The sequence below is a fragment of the Staurois parvus genome, unplaced genomic scaffold, assembly GCF_062004578.1.
Source record: "Staurois parvus isolate SC_StPar_1 unplaced genomic scaffold, SC_StPar_1.0 ptg000124l, whole genome shotgun sequence".
Lineage (NCBI taxonomy): Eukaryota > Metazoa > Chordata > Amphibia > Anura > Ranidae > Staurois > Staurois parvus.
This window is the reverse complement of record NW_028317920.1, coordinates 3,034,486-3,057,322: the sequence shown is the minus strand read 5'-3', so window position 1 is coordinate 3,057,322 and position 22,837 is coordinate 3,034,486. Positions and strand designations below refer to the sequence as shown.

The window sequence follows — 22,837 nt, the reverse complement described above, 5'->3', positions numbered from 1 at the left end:
CCTCTCTGCCAATCCCTCCACTGGCCTCCACTCAGTGTCCTCCATCCCTCTCTGCCAATCCCTCCACTGGCCTCCATTCAGTGTCCTCCACCCCTCTCTGCCAATCCCTCCACTGGACTCCACTCAGTGTCCTCCATCCCTCTCTGCCAATCCCTCCACTGGCCTCCACTCAGTGTCCTCCACCCCTCTCTGTCAATCCCTCCACTGGCCTCCACTCAGTGTCCTCCATCCCTCACTGCCAATCCCTCCACTGGCCTCCACTCAGTGTCCTCCACCCCTCTCTGCCAATCCCTCCACTGGCTTCCCATTGCCCAACGGATAAAATTCAAAACACTAACAATGACATATAAAGCCGTTCATAACTCTGCCCCAAATTACATAACCGATCTTGTCTCTAAATATCACCCAAATCGTACTCTCCGCTCCTCGCACGACCTCCTACTCTCTAGCTCCCTTGTCTCTTCCTCCCATGCCCATCTCCAGGACTTCTCTAGGGCTTCCCCCATCCTCTGGAACTCCCTACCCCAATCTATCAGACTTTTGCCTATTCTGCTGACTTTTAGGCGATCTCTGAAAACCTATCTCTTCAGGGAAGCCTATCCCGCCCTCAGCTAATACTGGAATCCTCTGCTGTCCCAACCACTCCATCCCCCACAGTTATTACCATTATTGTACCATTAACCCCTCCCTCCTAGATTGTAAGCTCCAAGGATCAGGCCCCCAAATCCCTCTTGTATTGAACTGTATTGTTACTGTATTGTCTCCTGTTATATTGTAAAGCGCTGAGCAATTGTTGACGCCATATAAATTCTGTATAATAATAATAAAAATAATAATAATAAAATGCCGCAAACTCTGCAAAACACACAGAAAAACACGGCTATTCGGCATGTATGAGCGTTTTTTAACCTCAAGCTTTTGTGGGAGTATAATTTTGCTTAAAAACATTAAATACCACAAATGCTAAAAAACGATAATGCAAAACTGCTAAAAAAACACAACAAAACTTGCTTTTTTGTGGCATTCTACAGCTAACACTACTTGCATTTTTATAATGTCCAGTGTGCATGAGGCCTAAATGTCAGGATTTTTGGTTACATTGTATCTAATCCCAAAAACAAAAATGTAATATTTTGCACCTTGGCAGCCCTTACTGTATGGAGGCTGCAATAGTTTTCTTTTTTAAGGCTGTATTTCCTCTTTATGTTCAGCTGGTGATCCTGCCAGTAACACACTTATGACAACGCTCACTCACTGTACAAATGCTCTAACACTGCAATCGGCGCTGATGAGCGTTTTTGAGCCTGAAGCTGTTGTGGGAGTTTTACCAAAATGCAAAAAAAATGCAAAAACTGTAAAACCCGCTAGAGCAAAAACGCGATAAAACGCGCGCTTTTAACGCGGCATTCTACAGCTAATGCTAATGGTGTTCTTAAAATGACCAGTGTGCATAGTATTGTATATGATGGATCTAAGAAGTCACTCACCATCCAGTTAGACGCAGAGTCGTGGAAGCCGCGGTCAGACTGCGGCTCATAGCAGAGGACGCCGCTGTAATAAGCACTTGCCTATAAATACTGCACAGTGGAAGTAGAAGACGCGGAGCGAACTCCGTCTCCTTCCGTTACCAGGCAGTCTCAAGGAAATGACATCCGTCTTTCCCTGCCAGATTACAGGGCTGGAAACAAAGGCTTTCTCCGCTGTACACTCTGCACAATGTACATGGAAGGGTATACGGGGACATATGGGAGAGGACTGCTGTGTGCTCCCTGTGTGCGCATAGAGCCTGCAAGGACTTTTAGTCATTCTAATCCAAAGGGATTGCACTTTACAGACAAACTCTAGGCAACCACAGTGGAAACTCATATACAGGGGCAGACTGACAACTCATGGGGCCCCCGGGCAATAGGGGATCATGGGGCCCCTGTGTCCTTGCCCAAACTCAAAAAAGCCTATGAAAAAGGTACCAGGGGCATCTCATGGGGCCCCCTACTGACCCCGGGCCCTCGGGCAGTGCCCGAGTTTCCAAATGGTCAGTCCGCCCCTGCTCATATATTAGAGCTATATTAACTGCTAAATGCCTTTTTAATTCTGTTCAGCCAGTCTTGTGATCCAATCTCCACTACCAAGCCTCAGGCCTACTTGTACATTATACTAGAATTTAAAGCTGAGCTCCAGCCTTGCACAGTTGTACAGGCTGCTTTCCTCTACTGAAATCAATTACACTGCACACTGTGGGCTTCTCACAATGTGCATTAGAAGCTGCAGCAAGTCATATAGAGCCTGACTCATTTCCCGGCATCATCTAGCTCTTTACTCCCCAGTTGTGATGGGCCGTACAGCCCCCTGTTTTGTTCGCGGTCGAACATTTGAACCTACCGAAAGTTCGACCGCCAACTTTGAACAGGGACAATTTACTGAGCTGTATTTTAAGATAATCTGAGTATACAGTAAGATATCGCTCAGCTACTAAAATACGGCATGAGTTATATTATTACGTTTTAGTAGTGAAGACATTCTTTAATGTTACAGCTGTCAGTGGGATTTCCCGCTGACAGCTGAATGTCAAAAGAATTGTCGGCATTGCCCAACAATGAAATAATAAAAAAAAAAAAACGGCGTGGGGTCCCCCCTCCCATCCGTACCAAGCCCTTCGGGTCTGGTATGGATTTTGGGGGGAACCCCCAAGCCAAAATTAGAAAAAATGGTCAGGTCAGGAAAGGGGGGGGGGCAGCAAGCAACCCCCCCTCATGAACCATACCAGGCCACATGCCCTCAACATGGGGAGGTGCTTTGGGGCAGGGGGTGCTCCCTCCAAAGCACCTTGTCCCTATGTTGATGGGGACAAGGGCCTTTTCCCCACAACAACTATGTCCGGTGGTTGTGCGGATCTGCGGGCGGGGTGCTTATCGGAATCTGAAAGCCCCCTTTAACAAGGGGCCCCCCAGATCCCCCCCCCCATGTGAATGAGTATGGTACATGGTCTGACAGCTGTGCCATGAAGACAGTTCTTAAATACTGTGATGACATCATGAGGGGCTGGTGTTACCCCCGCTCCCTTGTGACATAATCATGCATCGTGATTGGCCAAAGCATTGCACCTGACCTGCGGTCAGGTGCATTGCTTTGGCCAATCCCAATGCAATGTCAGGGTGCATTGGGGCATTGTGGGCACCCTTACCATTCGTGTGTTCAGTGTCGAAACTACGTTCGACTCGAACATGAAGCCCATCATTACTCCCCAGCCTGGCTGTCCCTAGCCCACCCCACCGGATTTCAGTTCTTTCAGATATGGAGGATCAGCATCACAGGTGGGTTTTTACTAGCAAATGTTTGCCTAGGAACACCCACTCCTCCAGACTGACACCCACACATCAAGGCATTTTGATATCACATTAACTCCTCTCAAGAGCCAGTCTTCTGCTTCCATCAGGGCTGAGGGCTTTTGAAAGGAGTACTGAGGCCGGCTGCTGTGATGTTTTCAGGAAGCTATATACAGCACCTTGTCAGCAGACAAGATCTGTGTGCACTGCATATAGAACCACAGCATAAAATAAGGTTTTACAAAAACAGGTTTTATGTAAAAATTTAATTAGCTTGTTGATTATGGGGAAAAGGATAAAACAGGGAAGTCATATAAGGCACATAAGCCTATTAAACTCCACCCTGCTGGCCCCTCCCATCAGCCATGATCTGCCTGCATTGCATAGAGAAGCTGAGAGACCCAGTGATAACATCAATGGGTCTAAAATATGGTATGTAATGAAAACAGGAAGTTTTTTTTCAAAACATTTCAACATTGTGTTGATGGAAAGGCGGGGGCAGGGGATCAGGGAAGGCAAAATACAAGCAGATTAAACTTTAGCTTAAACAAGGGGGCTTCAGCCATAATGTGCAATTACGTATTTGTTGTATTGGGGACACATTCCTTCACTTCCTGTCCCAGAGACAGCAGGAAGCACACTCCAAAGTGAAGGAATTTTCTTCCCTTGGCTGTCAAAAGAATGTCCTCATTGTAAGATTTCTCCACACTTCCTGTTCTTGTGACAACTCATGAATGTTACATTTCTCATTACTTTCACCAGAATCAAAAACGTGCACACGCTTGGCCACATCTATACTGCTTTGTATGGCTCTGCATAGCACAGCCATACAAAGCAGTGTGCTTACAGGTGAAAGCACTAACACAGCACACAGTAAAACAGAACACAGTTAACCCTTTGATCGCCCCTCACATTAACCCCTTCCTGCCCAGTGCCATTAGTATAGTGTCAGTGCTTTTTATTAGCACTGATCATTGTATTGGTGTCAATGGGGATGTCAGTGACACCAAGTCAGTTTCCCCCCCAGTGTCACAATGCCCGCCGCAGTCCCGCTATAAGTCGCCGATCGCCGCCATTACTAGTAAAAAAAAAAATCCAAGTATATATATCGCCATTTGTAAACACTATAACTTTCAAGTAAACCAATTAATTTACACATATTGGGATTTGTTTGAGCAAATACATGGAGCAGAATAGATTTTGGCTTAAATTTATGACGAAATTTGATTTTGTGAATTTTTTTACTGGACATGTTTAATAGCAAAAAGTCAAAATATTGTTTTTTTCTCAAAATTGTCAGTCTTTTTTTTTATAGCGCAAAAAATAAAAACCGCACAGGCGATTAAATACCACCAAAAGAAAGCTCTATTTGTGGGAAAAAAAGAACGTAAATTTCATTTTGGTACAGTGCTGCATGACCGTGCAATTGCCATTTAAAATAACACAGCTCCGTATTGAGAAAAATGGTCTGGTCAGAAAGGGGGGTAAATCCTCTGGAGGGCATAGGGTTAACATCCATTTTTTTGAACGGAAGAAAAACCTATTTTTAAAAATCCCATTAAAACCTGTTAAAAAAAAACGGATCGGCCGAAAAACAGATGTAAATGGACAAAAACAGATGTAAATGAACAGAAACGGATGTAAACGGACAAAAAACTGATGTAAATGGATGTAAACGGGCAAAAAAACAGATGTAAATGAACAGAGACGGATGTAAACGGGCAAAAAACAGATGTAAATGAACAGAAACTGATGTAAACGGACAAAAAAACAGATGTAAATTAACAGAAACGAATGTAAACGGCAAAAAACAGATGTAAATGAACAGAAACGGATGTAAACGGACAAAAAACAGATGTAAATGAACAGAAAGGGATGTAAACAGGCAAAAAACTGATGTAAATGAACATAAACGGATGTAAACGGACAAAAAACAGATGTAAATGAACAGACACGGATGTAAACGGGCAAAAAGCTGATGTAAATGAACAGAAACGGATGTAAACGGGCAAAAAACAGATGTAAATGAACAGAAAGGGATGTAAACGGACAAAAAACAGATGTAAATGAACAGAAATGGATGTAAACGGGCAAAAAACAGATGTAAATGAACAGAAAGGGATGTAAACGGACAAAAAACAGATGTAAATGAACAGAAACGGATGCAAACGGACAAAAAACAGATGTAAATGAACAGAAACGGATGTACACGGCCAAAACACTGATGTAAATGAACAGAAACAGATGCAAACGGAAAAAACAGATGTAAATGAACAGAAACGGATGTAAACAGCCAAAACACTGATGTAAATGAACAGAAACAGATGTAAACGGACAAAAAACAAATGTAAATGAACAGAAACTGATGTAAACGGACAAAAAACAGATGTAAATGAACAGAAACGGATGTAAACGGAAAAAAAAACAGATGTAAATGAACAGAAACGGATGTAAACGGACAAAAAACAGATGTAAATGAACAGAAACGGATGCAAACGGAAAAAAACAGATGTAAATGAACAGAAACGGATGTAAACGGACAAAAAACAGATGTAAATGAACAGAAACGGATGCAAACGGAAAAAAACAGATGCAAATGAACAGAAACGGATGTAAACAGCCAAAACACTGATGTAAATGAACAGAAACAGATGTAAATGGACAAAAAACAAATGTAAATGAACAGAAACGGATGTAAACGGACACAAAAACAGATGTAAATGAACAGAAACGGATGTAAACGGGCAAAAAACTGATGTAAATGAACAGAAACGGATGTAAACGGGCAAAAAACAGATGTAAATGAACAGAAACGGATGTAAACGGGCAAAAAACTGATGTAAATGAACAGAAAGGGATGTAAACGGACAAAACACTGATGTAAATGAACAGAAAGGGATGTAAACGGGCAAAAAACAGATGTAAATGAACAGAGACGGATGTAAACGGGCAAAAAACTGATGTAAATGAACAGAAACGGATGTAAACGGGCAAGAAACTGATGTAAATGAACAGAAATGGATATAAATGAACAAAAAACAGATGTAAATGAACAGAAACTGATGTAACTGGCTTAAAATTGGATGTAAACTGATGAAAAAACAGATGAAAAAGCGGATGTGAACTGACTGTTTTTTTCTTAGAAAAACGAACTGATGAAAAAACGAAACGCCCGTGTAAAAGGGGCTGATAGGTATGAATTCATCATTAAACTGCATTCACACCTGGGTGTTTCTGGAACACGTGACAAAGCCACAGAAAATACGCGCTTTGCCACGCACTGCAAACTCGTGACGCGTTTGCAGTGCCATTACTTGTCAATGGCACCCCAAGCGCCGGTAGCAGGCATGCGTTTTGCCACACGGCAAATTGGGTGCTGAAAAAATGCGCCGTGCTCCACCGAAAAAAGTTGTGGAGCTACTTTGTGGTGCTTGTTGCGCGTTCAAGTGAAGGGGCTGCCTTTTGCACGAGGAGCGTAAAAGCTCCAAAACACACAAAAAACAAGCGGCAAGTTCTTCACTCCGACGAAATTGGGGTTTTAGTGATTTACGGCAAAAAAGAACGTGTGAATCCGGCATCAAACTTTTGTTTGACAAAAGAAGATACAAAGTACAATGACATGGAAAACTATTCTCCGTCTGATTTTTAGAAATCCAACCGCCGAAGTTAATTTAGGAAAGTCTTCAATTTTGTTCTAATTGTCACTGAAAATGTTATCGGAAGAAACACTTTGTAATATGGAGGAAAAATAAATGTGATGATTTCCGGTTAGGGGACGCTGATTATTTAATGCGGTCGTTTTTTCTGGCAGACTCCGGGAATAACTAATCTGGTGTTTGGAACAATACAGGGAGATTGCTCTCCTCCTTGGCGCAGATCGGTGACTCGGAGATCCGCGTTGTTTGAATTGAAGCTTCTGTTAGAGTTTGGCAATGACTCCAGCAAAGGAAATGAGTGGTAATATCTCACACAGGATAGGCGGTTTTTGTGACAAACACGGGAATTTCAGAAAAAATTGAGTGCATGGACCTGAGCACTGGTCTTATACACTCAGCTGGATTTTTCAGTAATTAAAGGGGAGCTACCCTTAAAAAAAAACAGCAGATATGAAGCCCCTCCATGTAGAATCCCATTCTGTGGAGGTCCTCCTTTGTGATATTAGTCGGGATGCAATTTCCTACCGAAGTGTCACAACTCCGCCTCCTAAACACACCTCCCCAAAATGCTGCTTAAAGAGACCCTGTCACCAGACCATTCATTTCATAACTATCTTAGCATAGCATTGCATTTAATGTAACGGAATGCCTTCTTGTACAGACATCCAAAAACTGCTACTGGGTGCGTCCACCTTGTGATATCAGCAGATCCAGTCAACTCAGAGCTGTGAATCAAGTAACACTCTATAGCTGGGGTCTCTAAACTTTTCAGTATGAGAGCCACATTGTATATTTTACAAATATTTGTGGGCTGAAAAAAAAACAAAAACACTTTTATGAAAGGATGAATAAAATTTAAGTGAATGAATAAACACAGAATAGGAAATAACTTCACATCAAAAGTCCCCACTTTCACATCAGATCCCCACATTCACATCAGAGTCCCCCTTTACATCAGGGTCACCATCAGAGCCCTTCTTTAAAAATGAGACCCTCCATCTGAGACCCCTATATCAGGGTTGCAATTAAACCCCCCCCCCCTTGTAATCAGGGACACCATCAGAGTTCCCCTATCAGCAGGATCCCCATCAGAGCTTACCCTATATCAGGGTCTCCATCAGAGCTTTCTCCTTATATCAGGGTCCCCATAAGAGCCCCCTCCTTATATCAGGGTCCCCGTTAAAGTTCCACTAACATGAGGGTCTCCATCAGAGTCCCCCTTACATCAGAGCTTCCATTAGAGACAACTTATGTAGGGCTCCTGGTTAAAGCCACCCTTTTTTTATCAGGGTCCCTAAGAGAGTTTTCTTAGCATCAGATTCCCCATCAGAGCCCCCCCCCCCATATCAGATTTCCCATCAGAGCCCCCTTCGTTATATAAGGATCCTCATCAGAGTCCTCATAACATCAGAGTCCCTCCCCCCTTACATCAGAGCTCCCCCTTATATCAGGGTCCCCATCAAAACTGCCCCTATATATCAGGGTCCATATCAAAATCCCCCTAAAATCAGGGTTCCCATCAGAGCCCCACCCTCCCCTTATATCAGGATCCACATCAGATTCCTCCTAATATCTGGGTCCTCAGAGCCCCCCCCTTTACATCAGAGCTGACATCAGAGCCCCCCACCCTTACATCAGGATCCACATCAGAATCCTCCTAACATCTGGGTCCTTATTAGAGCGCCCCTTCCTTACATCAGAGATTACATCCCATCAGAGTCCCCCTTACATTAGAGCCCCCATTGGAGATCCCCTTATATCAGGGTCTACATTAGTGCCCCCTTATATAAGGGTCCTCATCACAGTCCCCCTAACATCAGTATCCCCATCAGATTCTCCCTTACATCAGGGTCCCCATCAGAGTCCCCCTTACATCAGGGTTTTCATCAGAATCCTGCATTGGAAACTGTGGGGAGATGTTTGGGGGATCTAGAGAACTACTGATCCAAATCCTCAGGTTGTGCACAAAGTCTGAGGATGCACCACTAACCCGGGCCAAATAAAATCTGGTAAGCCATAGTTTGGAGACCCTGCTCTATAGTATTCCCCCTTCACTTGCCAGTTACATTAAAGATTATGTAGCAGGTTTGTGGGATGGGGGAAGAAGCAGAGGAGCTGTACCAGCACAGACAGTGATTAGACACTCCCAGAAAAGTAGAGGACTATAATGTGCAAGGAGTAAGGCGGGTGCTCTAAGGAATTACCTCCTTTGAAGTAGTCACATTTGCTAGAAATGTCAGAGGCACATTTCAGGTGAATAAAAAATAATTTATGGAAAAGTAAAATGCTGCAAATAAACATATAAAAATAGTTGAGTTCTTTTGCTTTTACCCGCATATATTTAAGTTGGTGACAGGGTCACTTTAAAGAGGCTAAATCGCTTTGCCCTGAACTGGAAATGCGATGCAGTACCTTTAATGTGAATGTTTCCTGTTCACTTTACATATTGCATATAGAAAAAGAAAGCATTTAAAGCACAAAAAAGCACATACTTGCATTCAGGGGCGGACTGATAACTCATGGGGCCCCGGGCAATAGGGGATCATGGGGCCCCTGTGTCCTTGCCCAAACTCAAAAAAGCCTATGAAAAAGGTACCAGGGGCATCTCATGGGGCCCCCTACTGACCCCGGGCCCTCGGCAGTGCCCGAGTTTCCAAATGGTCAGTCCGCCCCTGCTTGCATTAAATAATGTATGTCATAAATGTGTACTACTGGATGGGCAGCACTGTTGCTTGGTTGTTGGCACTTATGCCTAGCAGCACTGTGGTTCTTGAAACCAACCAGGAGTTTGCATGTTCTCTGTGTGCTTGTGTGGGTTTCCTCCCGTTACTCCGGTTTCCTTCCACATTTCAAAGGCATGCTGGTAGGTTAATTGGCTGCTGTCTACATTGGCCCTAGTATGTGTATATGTGAGCTAGGTACCTTAGACTTTAGGCTCCTTGAGGGCAGGGACTGATGTGATATTTTTGGGACTATATGAATATCTATAACAGGGGCGGACTGACAACTCATGGGGCCCCTGGGCAATAGGGGATCATGGGGCCCCTGTGTCCTAGCCCACACTCAAACCACACCCAAAAAAGCCTATGAAAGGTACCAGGGGCATCTCATGGGGTCCCCTACTGACCCCGGGCCCTCGGGCAGTGCCCGAGTTTCCAAATGGTCAGTCTGCCCCTGTTCCTCAAGACCCCTGTGGTATCTGGGTGCATACAGATCAGCCGTTCTCAACAGGTGCAGACTGACAACTCATGGGGCCCCTGGGCAATAGGGGATCATGGGGCCCCTGTGTCCTAGCCCACACTCAAACCACACCCAAAAAAGCCTATGAAAGGTACCAGGGGCATCTCATGGGGTCCCCCACTGACCCCGGGCCCTCGGGCAGTGCCCGAGTTTCCAAATGGTCAGTCTGCCCCTGTTCCTCAAGACCCCTGTGGTATCTGGGTGCATACAGATCAGCCGTTCTCAACAGGGGCAGACTGACAACTCATGGGGCCCCCGGGCAATAGGGGATCATGGGGCCCCTGTGTCCTAGCCCACACTCAAACCACACCCAAAAAAGCCTATGAAAGGTACCAGGGGCATCTCATGGGGTCCCCTACTGACCCAGTGCCCGAGTTCCCAAATGGTCAGTCCACCCCTGATCTATAACAATAAAAAGCATTCATTTGAAAGGACCCTCTAGCAAGAGATGCAAAAGTTTCCTGACCAGAACCCATTTCTAACAGTGTCTATAGTTTTCTTTCGGGAAAAGTTCATTCACTCCAAAGTCAAATGTCAAAAGTCAACAAAACTTTGAAGACTTGTGAACGGGATTCGTTGTATAAATGGTCGCATGAACGTTTGTTTGAAAATCTGCTAGTGTATGGCTAGCTGAAAACACACAATTTCTGACAGAGTAAAAGATCTGAAGATTTGTTACATAAAGTTCTATTCGGTAATCCAATGGCTACATGTGATCTATCTCACTAGAAAAAACCTGAAGGAATAAGCGTACATTCTCTTTAATTGGCAGCTCGAAGATGATGCAATGTGGAACTGGACAGGCAACGGACTATTATTTGAATAATTGTCTTTTATGATCAGAAGGAATGAGAGTGAAAGAGACCTCTATAATTATATTCATTTATATTAATTCCAGCTGTCAAAGTGCTTGCTGTAACCTAAAAGCAATTAAATGTTGCGTACGCCTCCTTGGCACTGCCTAACAAATGGTCTTTTTGTTTGTAGAATCCAGTCACGGCATGGTACTAGCCGTGTATGAGAAGCAATGTGCAGAGGGCCGTTTCACATTTTCATACTGGAAAAACTGACCACAGAGCAAGCAAGACGCTCCTGCAGCAAACTCTACAGTGTGCTCTTCTCCACTGACACAAATTGGTTACATTATAAAACAGTGTACAGCGCTAAAATATATAAAGTGCAAAAGAAAATGGTCCGTGATTAATAAATTGATTCATATGAGTAAGTCCCAAAAAGATAGCTGATGAAACAATGGAAAGAATGCGCACTCACCGGACGCGTATGGAAAATGCGCATATAATTAATATCCACGGGAATCTTTATAGTAGATGAAGAGGGTAAACTTCAATCTGTAGGTCAATCAGCCTGGGAAAATATATAGGAAGTCCGGGGGTCCCCTTAAGGATGGTATGGTGCTCAGCCAGAATCCAAAGCTCTGTCCCTCTGGTGGTGGTAGGTCAACCTACAGGAATCCTGCAAGTTGATTTAGCTCTTTTTGGGAGCTAAATCAACTTGCAGGATTCCTGTAGTTTGACCATGCGCGTCCGATGAGTGCGCATTCTTTCCATTGTTTCCTGGTTTCATCAGCTATCTTTTTTGGGACTTACTCATATGAATCAATTTATTAATCACAGACCATTTTCTTTTGCACTTTATATATTTTAGCACTGCACACTGTTTTACTTGTCACTTTATGGGTACACTGTGATTACCTTTAGTGCTTTAGCTGCTTACCTAGGAGCGCTCACTTTATACCATTTTATCTGGTTACATTATAAACAGAGGCGCAACTAGGATCTTCAGGGCTCACATGCAAGAAATCATAAAGGGCCACCCTGCCCCCTACTGGGGTCCCCCCCACAGTGGCGGAATGCCAGGGCCCTGTCGAAAGTGCGACCTTTGCAACCTTGGTAGTTCCACCACTGGTGTCAGTAGTTTTTTGGTTTTTTTATTTTTACTATTTTCTTTTATTTATTTATTAACAATTTCATTTTCATTACTTTTTTTTAGGAGCCCCATTGGGGGGGGGGGGGGTTGGTGAAATATCAGGCAACTAAACAGACCTCTGATGTTTCACCCTTGAAGCAGAGAAATGAGATTAAGGACATGGCCCTTAATCTCCATCTCTGCAGCCTCAGCTGCACAGAATGAATGAACATGAATAGCTCTGTACAAAGCTTCCTGTTCATTCCTAAACTGAAACATAGTAAACACAGTTTACTATGCCTCAACCAGGGGCAGACTGACCATTCGAGCACTCGAGCACTGCCCGAGGGCCGGGGTCAGTAGGGGGCCCCATGAGATGCCCATGGTACCTTTCATTGGCTTTTTCATAGGCTTTTTTGGGTGTGGGCAAGGACACAGGGGCCCCATGATCCCCTATTGCCCGGGGGCCCCATGAGTTGTCAGTCCTCCCCTGGCCTCAACTATGAATGAACAGAGTCAGTAATCGGTATGGATTCATCAAGACAAGGAAGGAGCCAGTAAATGACACATTTAAGAGCCCCTTCCCTGCTTTCCATCCTGATAGATTCCCCACAGCAGTTAAGATAGGGGAAGGGGAACCCGGCAGCACTGCAGGGGATGAGGGGGGCTGGGGGAGTACACAGGGACCTGATCACAGCATGAGGTGGACAGGAGGGGTAGTAGGGTGACATTTAGAGGAACCAATCCCCTTTCAGAAGCTGCAGGAAGAAAACAGAGGGGATTGGTTCCTCTATATGCCACCCCCGCTGCCTCTCTTATCCAGGTATACAGGGGACCGCATGGGGCCGGGGTGGCAATTGTGACCCCTGTACATATGCTCTTGATTTAAAAATCATACTTATTGTGCAGCAAAAGACACCGAATAGTGTTGCAGACTGAACATAGACCTAAGGTTGGCTATTGCAGACACATCCTCAACTTAGCATATCCACAACCTTCATACCTCATATCTTGTCCTTGGACAATGTGCCTGAGAGGGTTCTCATTCATTCAACTCTAGTGATTAGTCTACTGGAATTGTTCTGTATTGCTGAAGACATTTTGTAGCTTGACCAAGCTACTTCTTCAGTTTTAATGCATTTTAGGAAATTACCCCTAATATTTGTATTCAAATAGGTAGCACCAACATCGGTCCAAGGTGCTGAGGTATTTTACTGACACTCAGAACTGAAGACGTGACTTGGACAAGCTACGTCTTCAGCATTACAGAACAAGTCCAGTTGAGTGAGACCAACTACTGTTGAATGTTCCTGAATATCAACATCTGCTTAAGGTCCCTCAACAGGGGCGGACTGACAACTCATGGCGCCCCTGGGCAATAGGGGATCATGGGGCCCCTGTGTCCTTGCCCAAACTCAAAAAAGCCTATGAAAAAGGTACCAGGGGCATCTCATGGGGACCCCTACTGACCCCAGGCCCTCGGGCAGTGCCCGAGTTTCCAAATGGTCAGTCTGCCCCTGTTCCTCAAGACCCCTGTGGTATCTGGGTGCATACAGATCAGCCGTTGTCAACCTTTTCAACACACTGCTAAAAATTATTATACAGTATCTACAACTCATGATACATTACTGTGAAGATCAGTGGGAAAACTGCTCCTTACATTTGTGGTTATTGGGAAGAATTACCCCCTTAAGCCAGCCATAGATGGTTTGAATCTCAGACGGATTCTGAATGACACCCTCTCTGCTGACGTTGTGTCACGCCTCTGGGAGCATTTTCCCTATCGTTGGGCATCCCATTCGATTGACTACATTGGCATTAAACTGACCTCCTCCTATTCTTCTCTGTTGCCTGCTAACTATTACCCCCTATTATGAACTCTGGCTTCACTTATGCATTCCTGCCATCTCTTTCTTGGATATGGAGGATCTCTGCAGTGAAAATTACGATTTTACCTAAGGCTCTTTACTATTTCCGCACATTACCAGTGAGAGTGCTCCCTTTTTTTCTCCGCACATTGCAAACCCTGATTCTCAAATTCATTTGGACCCAAAAACATCCTAGAGTTCCGAGATCGGCTTGGTCCGCTAAGCAGGCAACCTGATGTCCCCCTTATTACCGTTACTTCCAATCACCCACAATCCTCTCTTCCCCCTGGGCCTGGAGGAGCCTCAGGTATTCTCTTGGTGGCTTTCCTGAGGCTTTCTGCAATTTCAGAATTTTCTTTCCTCCTGCTCCTTCCCATCCTGGGAAACGCACGATGACCTAGCTAGTGAGCACTTCCGCTACCTGCAGCTAAAACATTGGATTGGTGTCCTGTCTCGCACGTCCACCTACCCATATAGGAAGACCTCTTTTGAACATGGATGCCAGCATGCTCCTGGGGCATGTCATCTCAGCCATCTATGCATCCCTGGATGGACACCCATACTCAACACCCCTCTCTTACATGTCCCAATGGGAATGGGATCTTTAGGCTTTAGACTTAGAGGACTGGAGTAAGGTGTGAAAAATAGTGGCCATATGCTCCTTCAATACAAAAAGGTTACAGTAAGGTTCTGCTTAGATGGTACTGGGTTCCTACCCGAATTTACCATGTCTACCCAGAAAGTAGTGACAGATGCTTACTTAATTGTGAACAGATGGAGGGATGTTCTACATATATGGTGGTCCTGCCCCAGGCTAGTAGGGTTTTGCTCTAGAGTTTTTGGCCTACTCCAGACCCTCTTTCATCTGCCGGTCCACAAGGATTCAAAATTGGCTCTTTTACACTACCCTATGCCTCACCACAGAAATTAGCCATGTACCTTTTTATTTCAGCTAAACTGACCATAGAGCAAGTCTGGAAGACTGGGGGGGGGGGATAACCTTTCAGGGGGTTAAAACAATATTGACTAGTATGATTCTCCACTAACAAATCTCTAGTATCCTGACTGACTCCCACACTGAATTTCTTAGAGTTAGGGAACACTAGATCTCATACAAGCTCCCACCACTTTACTCATCATGCCTAGGCCTTTTCTGACTGCCCCCTCCACATCCGAGTTACTTACTTAACCCCCTTAATTCTTCCTCTCCCTCTCTTACATTTTCTTCTTACCTTCTTTTCCTTTGTCTAGCTTTCCTTGACTATGCTTACGCAGCCGCCACCTGTTGAAGTTGGCTGCAGGTGCAGAGCCTCTCCTTTGGAGCCTGTGAGAGAATTTCATGACCTGGCTTCTCTCCATATTCCATCTATAAGTCCCATCCCAATGTCCCAGATTTCTTCTAATTTTTGATACTTGATCTATTTGACTGAATTGTATTGTTTAGTATGTACTGGTTATCCATTACTCCAATAAAATCCAATAAAAAGATTGAAACAGAATCTTGGCTGGTTCAGCAGGATCTGGCAGAATGTACCCAAGTTGATCAGTCAATCACTAGCCTGCCATATTTTACATATTTATAGCCGCTAGCAATAATCACTGTATTTTCCCAACCTAGCCCCCCCACCCCGACCACCCCCCATGCCGTGAGTACACAATGGCTCGACGGGAGGGATTCCCCTGTCAACACTGTCGTAGTTCCAGGAAAGAAATTTGCACTGTCTATGGCCTACCTTACAGATAGCTAAAAGGGGCAATGGTGTCAGTGGGAACTTATCTGAGAGGCAGAAAGTGCTCATTGCTCAAGGAAACCCTTGCAACGTCTGGAAGAACCCTGGTTGAGAAACCCTGATATAGATGTTGGCTATCTCTCTGAGCCTCATTTGAAAAAGTGCAGGTGAATGTGAATAGCTACTACTTGCTATATAGGTAGATCTCACTCTGAGAATAACAGGCAATAAGAGTCTGGTCTATTATTCTCTGTGATTAAGGAGGACCCAATGTTAGACTGCACCTGTACTGAGAATAACTACACTATATGGCCAAACACTTGGAGACACTAAATGATCACACCTATTTGATCCTATTGTACATCACATTCCAAACCAAACTGTTCAGGCGTTCAGGTATTTCCTCTGAAAGGTACCATTAATGTTACAGCAGAGAAAACAATTGTGCACTTCCAACATTGTGAGAACAGTTAGTAGAAGGGTCTTTTCTGTTCCTGTATGACTGTGCTTCTGTGCAAAAAGCCAGCTCATGGAAAACAAAGTTAGGCAAGTTTGATATGGAGGAACTCAAATGACCTGCACAGAGCCCTGACCTCAACCTTACTGAACATCTTGGGGATGAATTGAAATGCTGAATTTGAGCCAGGTCTTCTAATTCAACAGAAATGCTCTTTTGGCTAACTGGGCACAAATTCCCACTCAAAATCTTGTGAAAAGTCTTCAAAGAAGAGTGGAGGCTGTTATAAGCCGCAAAGAAGGTAGGCAGCACTCCATAATAATGACCTTGGTTTTAGAATGGGATGTTTATCAAGTTTGTGTAGATGTGATGGTCAGGTGTCAACAAACGTTTGCCCATATAGTGTATGTCAGCCATTCTAAGCCAGGGTTCCATGGAGCTCTAAGGTTCCGCCAGAGTTTGCTAGAGGTTCCTTAAACAATGGCTGATTGATCTCCCATCTGTTGGTGTCTGCATAGTTCCAGAGCCAACACCACTTGACAAAGCCAACTGCATGACACCAATGTTCTTTTTAGCAGTCTGCAAGGAGAGCATTCTTCCTGCTAACCACTAATTAACAGGTTTTAGCGAAGGTTCCCTGAGATTGGAAACTGAGACACTGAGAAACTGGGGTCAAAAGGTTGAGAAAGGCTGGTGTATATTTAAGCCATTTTATCTTTTTAGTTTTGAATAGAAGTTTGATTTTCCCCTGTTACTGCATTGGGGAGATTGTCAAATAGAACACAATATTGAAGCAAAAAATCTGACACTGCTGGAAGTGTCGTTTTCTGAAAATTATTCAGCTGCCTTTTTATCTTTGCTACAGCAGGGAGGTCTATATTTTCAAAATCTTTTTTAATGACAGAATCCCTTTAAAGCGACCCTTGCTGTTCCTCTTGCAATCCCATCTAGCAGTACCTGTACAGAGAGGCTGTTGTAAGCTCTTTATTGCTGTCTAATGTCAAAGCTCACAATCCCTAGATCAACCCTACTTAACCTTTTAAACACAGAGGAACCCTGGAAATAACTTTCTGGTCTTAGTGGGCCCTGCTAATAATTATTATATCTACAGTTCAGAGTGCATTCGCGTGATGGTCACTGGGAAGAATGCTCCTAACATTTGTGGTCGCTGGAAAGAATCCCCACCCCCCTAATTGTTCCTTGCTCAAGGAACCCCTTGCAACCTCTGGAGGAACCCTAGGATTCCACGGAACCCTGGCTAAGAAAGGCTGCCCTGGATAGTTCATGTGAAAACTCTATGCAGGAAGCCACTTCTAATTTTTCTTCAGCTTTACTATTCCCTCGTTAGTCTTTTTTTGTCAGGAATTATATATATTTGTTATTCACTTAAAAAAAGTAGTTCTAGACAAATGTAAAATTAGGGATATTGTCATTGTGTTTATGCAGACTTTTTTTTTCACAAACGTCTGATTCCATTCTGAATTTTCACATTTGCTATCTAGGGATTCCTAGAGGCTGATTACAAGGGCAAGGGAGCAATAAAGAGCTTACAGCAGCCTCAGCGCACAAGTACTGTTATACTGGATAGAAGAGGGATGGCATTGTTTAATTTAAAGGTATATTTCATCTTTTTTTAAAATAAATAAATGAAAAACAGCACATGCCCCCATACTGCAAAAAGAAAAAGTGCATTTCTTAACCTTTTGAATTGAAGCCTGCATAGCATTGTGACTGCAATCAGGTGCAATGCACACAGGCTCCTGCAGTGCATTCCCCCAGCCCCAGGTCCGTATGGACATTTGGTTATGGAGCTGAAGCAAGTTATCAATGGACTATGAGAGTGGTGATGTCACCGCACTTGTCTCCAATAAAAACTATGGGGTTGATTTACTAAAGGCAAATAGACTGTGCACTCTTCAAGTGCAATTGCTCCAAAACTTAGTAAATGGGGTAAAGTTTCACTTTACAAAGAATACCCAAACACATGCACTGAAAAATAAAAAACAGCATTTCCGTTTGCATGTGATTGGATGATAGAGCTTCCCCTAGTTTACTAAACTCTAGAACAATTGCACTTTGCCTTTAGTAAATCGACCCCTATGAGTCCCTCTGTTGCAGTGGCAGACAGGACTTGTATTCTTCCATTTACAGATCCGTCTGAATGAATCTGTTAAAGGATGACATAGCTGTGCAGGCAGAACAGGAACAGTTGCCCAATGATAGAGTGGCAAGCTTGCACCTTCACAAATATGGCAGCCCACTTGAAGCCCTACATGCTGCACAATGGATGGCAAGGTTGGCTTGGGCAATAGAGCAGCTACTATTGGCCTACTGTCAGTACCATATCATTCACAACTGACCTGTCTTACACTCTTTGAAGGACAAGGTGGACTTACACAGAGAAATATTTGCAGCCTTATAATATAATATAATATAATATAATATAATATAATATATTAATAATAATACAATATAATATATATGTGAATGTTTATTTTCAGGTAGGGGGTGCATGCACCGACCCAGCTGTGCTGTCACTGTCACATGGCGATCAGCTGGTCCCTGCCAATAAGTCATGGCCAGGACCCACCGTTCGGCAGAGCGAATAACAGCAGAGAGATCTGTGTTGGTAAACAACACAGATCCCTCTATTGGCAGCAGGATGTGCTGCTTTTTTGTCTCCCTGTAATCACATCCCTTATTAAAATCAGCATACAGTAACCTCATGAACACTTGCTAGGCACACAGTTAACCCTTTGCTTGCCACGGATATTAACCCCTTCCTACCCAGTGTCATTAGTATAGTGACAGTGTATATTATTAGCACTGATCACTGTATTACTGTCACTGATGATGTCAGTGTCAGTCAGTTCCCACTCAGTGTCAGATTGCCCACCGCACTTTTACAGTTCTGCTATAGGTCACTGATTGCTGCCATTACAAGTACAAAATAAATAAATAATCCAGTACATACTGTATACTGTCATTTTTAGACACTATAACTTTCACGCAAACCAATCAATATACACTTATTGGGATTTTTGTTTACCGAAGACATGTAGAATATATTTGGTCTAAATTTATTTTTTTATTTTATATGTTTTATACCAAAAAGTAAAAAATATTCTTTTATTTTTTAATGGTGGTCTTTTTTTGTTTATATTATAAAAAATAAAATCCCAGAGGGGAACAAATATCACAAAAAGAAAGCTCTATTTGTGTAAAAAAATTATATATATTTGCGTACAGTGTTGCATGACCACGCAATTATCAGTTAAAGTAGAGAAAGTGCCAATTATCAAAAGAATTTGGGTAAAATGTTCTGGAGGTCAAGTGGTTAATTTCTATCTGGGGTTCAGTGTTACCAACTCAAAACATGCATTTAATGAACGTTCACAGCAGTGAAAGGAAATCTATGGCAACGGTGTACACTTTCATTTTATAACATCAGCATTGCAATTATTATATTATTATTATACAGGATTTATATAGCGCCAACAGTTTTCTCAGCGCTTTACAATATAACGGGAGACAATACAGCAACAATACAGTTCAATACAAGAGGGAAAGGAGGGCCCTGCAATAACAATACAAGAAATACTAATACTTGACAATCCAATATAAGCTTACTAGAAAAAATCTCCTTTCATGTTGTGAGTGCTGACACCTTTTCCCACAACTTCCTGGAGTCCCTACATGCTTTGCAGCATCTCCTCAACTTCTCAGGACTACATATCCCATGGTACCTTGCTGCCTGCAAGCTGTGATTCCTGTACTGACTCCGCCTCCTGAAACTCCTCCTCTCAGCAGCTCAGTAGTTCAGAAGGCAGGCTCTGTGAAACGTGTGACACAGCAATGCCTACTCACAGGGGATATTGACTACATGTTACAGAACTTAAAGCGGAGTTACACCCAAAAGGGGAATTTCCGCTTTAAAGACTGGTCCCCCGCTCCCCATTAAGGATTGTCACCTTTGGGGAGTGGGTACCCGAAATTGACAGGTATCCGCTCCCACTTCCGCTGCGATTGCGTAGGCGATCGGAAGCGGAAGTTGTCCTCCCTCCCTGTAGTCTTTTTTTGACACGTCACAGGTCCCAGAAGACTACAGGGCCATTCAGGAAGCTCAGTTCTACTCGCTCATGCGTAGTGGGCACCCGGCTGTGAAGCCGCAAGCTGTGCCTGGAACACAGGGCAGCCGGTATCATGGGGAGGATATCATGGGATCATGGGACAGGTGAGTGGCTGTTTTTTAAAAGTCAGCAGCTACAGTTTTTTTTTACAGTGTGAGTGGAACTCCGCTTTAAGGCAGTAAATGTGTGGGGATCTTCAAGTTTACAAACCTCAGGACCATTCAAAAGAAAGCTCCATTTGTGTGAAAAAAAATTATATCAATTTTATTTGGGTCTGGTGTTGCATGACTGCGCAATTGCCAGTTAAAGTAGCAATGTGCTGAATAGCAAAAACGCTCTAATCATGAAGGGGGTAAATCCTTTCCGGCGGTCAAGTGGTTATTAGGACTAGGCTACAAATAATTAAAATACGATGCGGAAATTAATATAGAATTTTAAATTCCGACCTTTAAGCTGTGGCAACTGTTGAGAAATTTAGCCGGAGTGCTCTTCTAACAGCTTTTTTTTCCCCTGCTTTAAACCTATTTACCTGATAGACCTCCCTGAGGCCGCACCAAGTCCTCAGCACCAGCTGGCATGTCCTGGCCCTGTGCATGTACCACCTCCTCAGCGTAGACACGGTCAAGTTCCACACAAAGCGGCTCCCGTTGCACAGCATGTCTTCCACCCCGCACATAAACACCGAAGCCATGGTTCACGAGACTCTCATTCAACGGACCTGTCCCCGTCTGATGCACAGCTGGCTCCGGCAGCAAATGATCCAGCAGCTTTATTCCACGCGCAGCAAAAAAAAAAGAAAAAAAAAAGAAGTAGAGGAAAAAAAAAAAAAGCTAGGGTCAATTAAACAAACTTGTCTTTCAGCCGGCTTCCTGGGCAGAGTCCAACTGCTGCTTGAAGTCTGGCCAACGATTCTAACGGCTGAGCTTTTTACCCGGAGCATCCAAGTCCCTCGCAAGCAGCTTACAGCAATCTGGTAAGCTACAGTAGCAAAAGTCACGTTGTTTAATTAAAACGTAAGCCGTTTCCAAAAAAAGATCTCAGGGAAATGAAAAAGATCGCAAAAAGTGATTTTTTTTTCAAGGCAAAAATTACGATCCTTCCGCCCGTCCCATCAGGAAGTGATGACATCATGAAAGTTGGCATCGCATGACACCTTTGGAAGACAGCGGCGTTAAATTTTAATTCGACTTAATGCAATGAAATATATCCAACCGGTTAAAAAGGCAAAAGTATTGGTAAACAGAATGGCAGAGCGGTAGGGTTCTATTGCTGCATCGTCTTACAGTCGAAGACTGAGATTACTTTGCTTCATCAAGGCACAGCAATCTGGTCCAGGGATAAAAGTCACGTAATGGTATTAATGAAGAGATCACTTGCAGCGTCGCAGATGAATCACACAGGCGGTAAACACTTGATAATAGGCCACAGGGGAAAACTTGAAAGGAGCCTGGGTAGTTATGGTGAAAGTGAGGCTTGGCAGGGGTCCCCGAGGACCCAGACGGTTCATGACACACTGTTTGTAGCAGTGCCGGGAGCTGGAGGGACGGCTGGAGGGAGTGATGGAAAAGTCAGGTTGGCTTATCATGGAATTTTAAGGTGCCTCTGCTAGGTTATTTCCTAATTCTCTGGAAGGAAGTAAAGAAGCTTATTACACATGGCTTCTGATGCTCCTTTAAAGATCGCAAGAGGTGAAACTGGAGCACTTTTACTTAAAAAGGGAACTGAGCCGATTAACCTTCTCCTGACTGTGTAACGCGGTAGGAGAACCTGACATCCAGCCGTTGCACATATGCTTCATTGGCGGTCTGAGGTTGTATGTTCCTAGCAAAGAACCAGCAAACACAAATGCTCCAGCGCTTGGGGATGGACTCGATGCAGGCTACAACCACAAAAGGAATGTCCTGGAACATGCACACCTTGCTGCCCTCATATGGACCGGGGAAATCCAAATATACTGAATGAGGAAAGAAAAAACAGAGGGCGCACAGGCCTAGTGCATTACCATAAAAAATGTTTAATAAAAAATAAAGTAGGTGTTGTACTCACAAACGACAATATAGTCAAGGCACATTGTAAAGAACAGCTGGGTCAACACCGCGCTGAGTAACAGTCGGCAATAGGGAATGTAGACATCCAATAGGCTGACGCGTTTCGAGGACTTGACTCTTTTAGAGCCTTCTGAGGAAGAGGCAAGTCCTCGAAACGCGTCAGCCTTTTGGATGTCTACACTCCCTATTGCGGACTGTTACTCAGCTCGGTGTTGACCCAGCTGTTCTTTACGATGTGCCTTGACTATATTGTCGTTTGTGAGTACAACGCATACTTTATTTTTTATTAAACATTTTTTATGGTAATGCACTAGGCCTGTGCTCCCTCTGTATGTTCCTAGCACACTGAGTGTACGTAAAGTCAGAGAAACAACAGGAAATAAAAAGAAAACTCAAAGCGAGGTGAAATTTCCTCTTAGATGGCTGTCACCAGGACAGGTGTCCTTTTTTAGTCCCATT

The 22,837-nt window shown here is 43.8% G+C and overlaps 1 protein-coding gene across 2 annotated transcripts in view; it reads right to left on the bottom strand.

The window, feature by feature from the left end:
• FRMD4B (FERM domain containing 4B) overlaps window positions 1-22,837 on the bottom strand; it is a 412,392-nt gene that overhangs the window by 275,310 nt on the left and 114,245 nt on the right. Inside the window, exon 1 of one of the 2 annotated variants that reach the window (XM_089672279.1) lies at window positions 20,860-21,085. The exons of the other annotated variant lie outside the window; for it this stretch is intronic. Within the exon in view, the coding sequence (XP_089528405.1) occupies window positions 20,860-21,021 (162 nt within the window). The 5' untranslated portion in view covers window positions 21,022-21,085. Of the gene's footprint in view, window positions 1-20,859; window positions 21,086-22,837 lie in introns of those variants that run through there. 2 annotated transcript variants of the gene reach the window in all.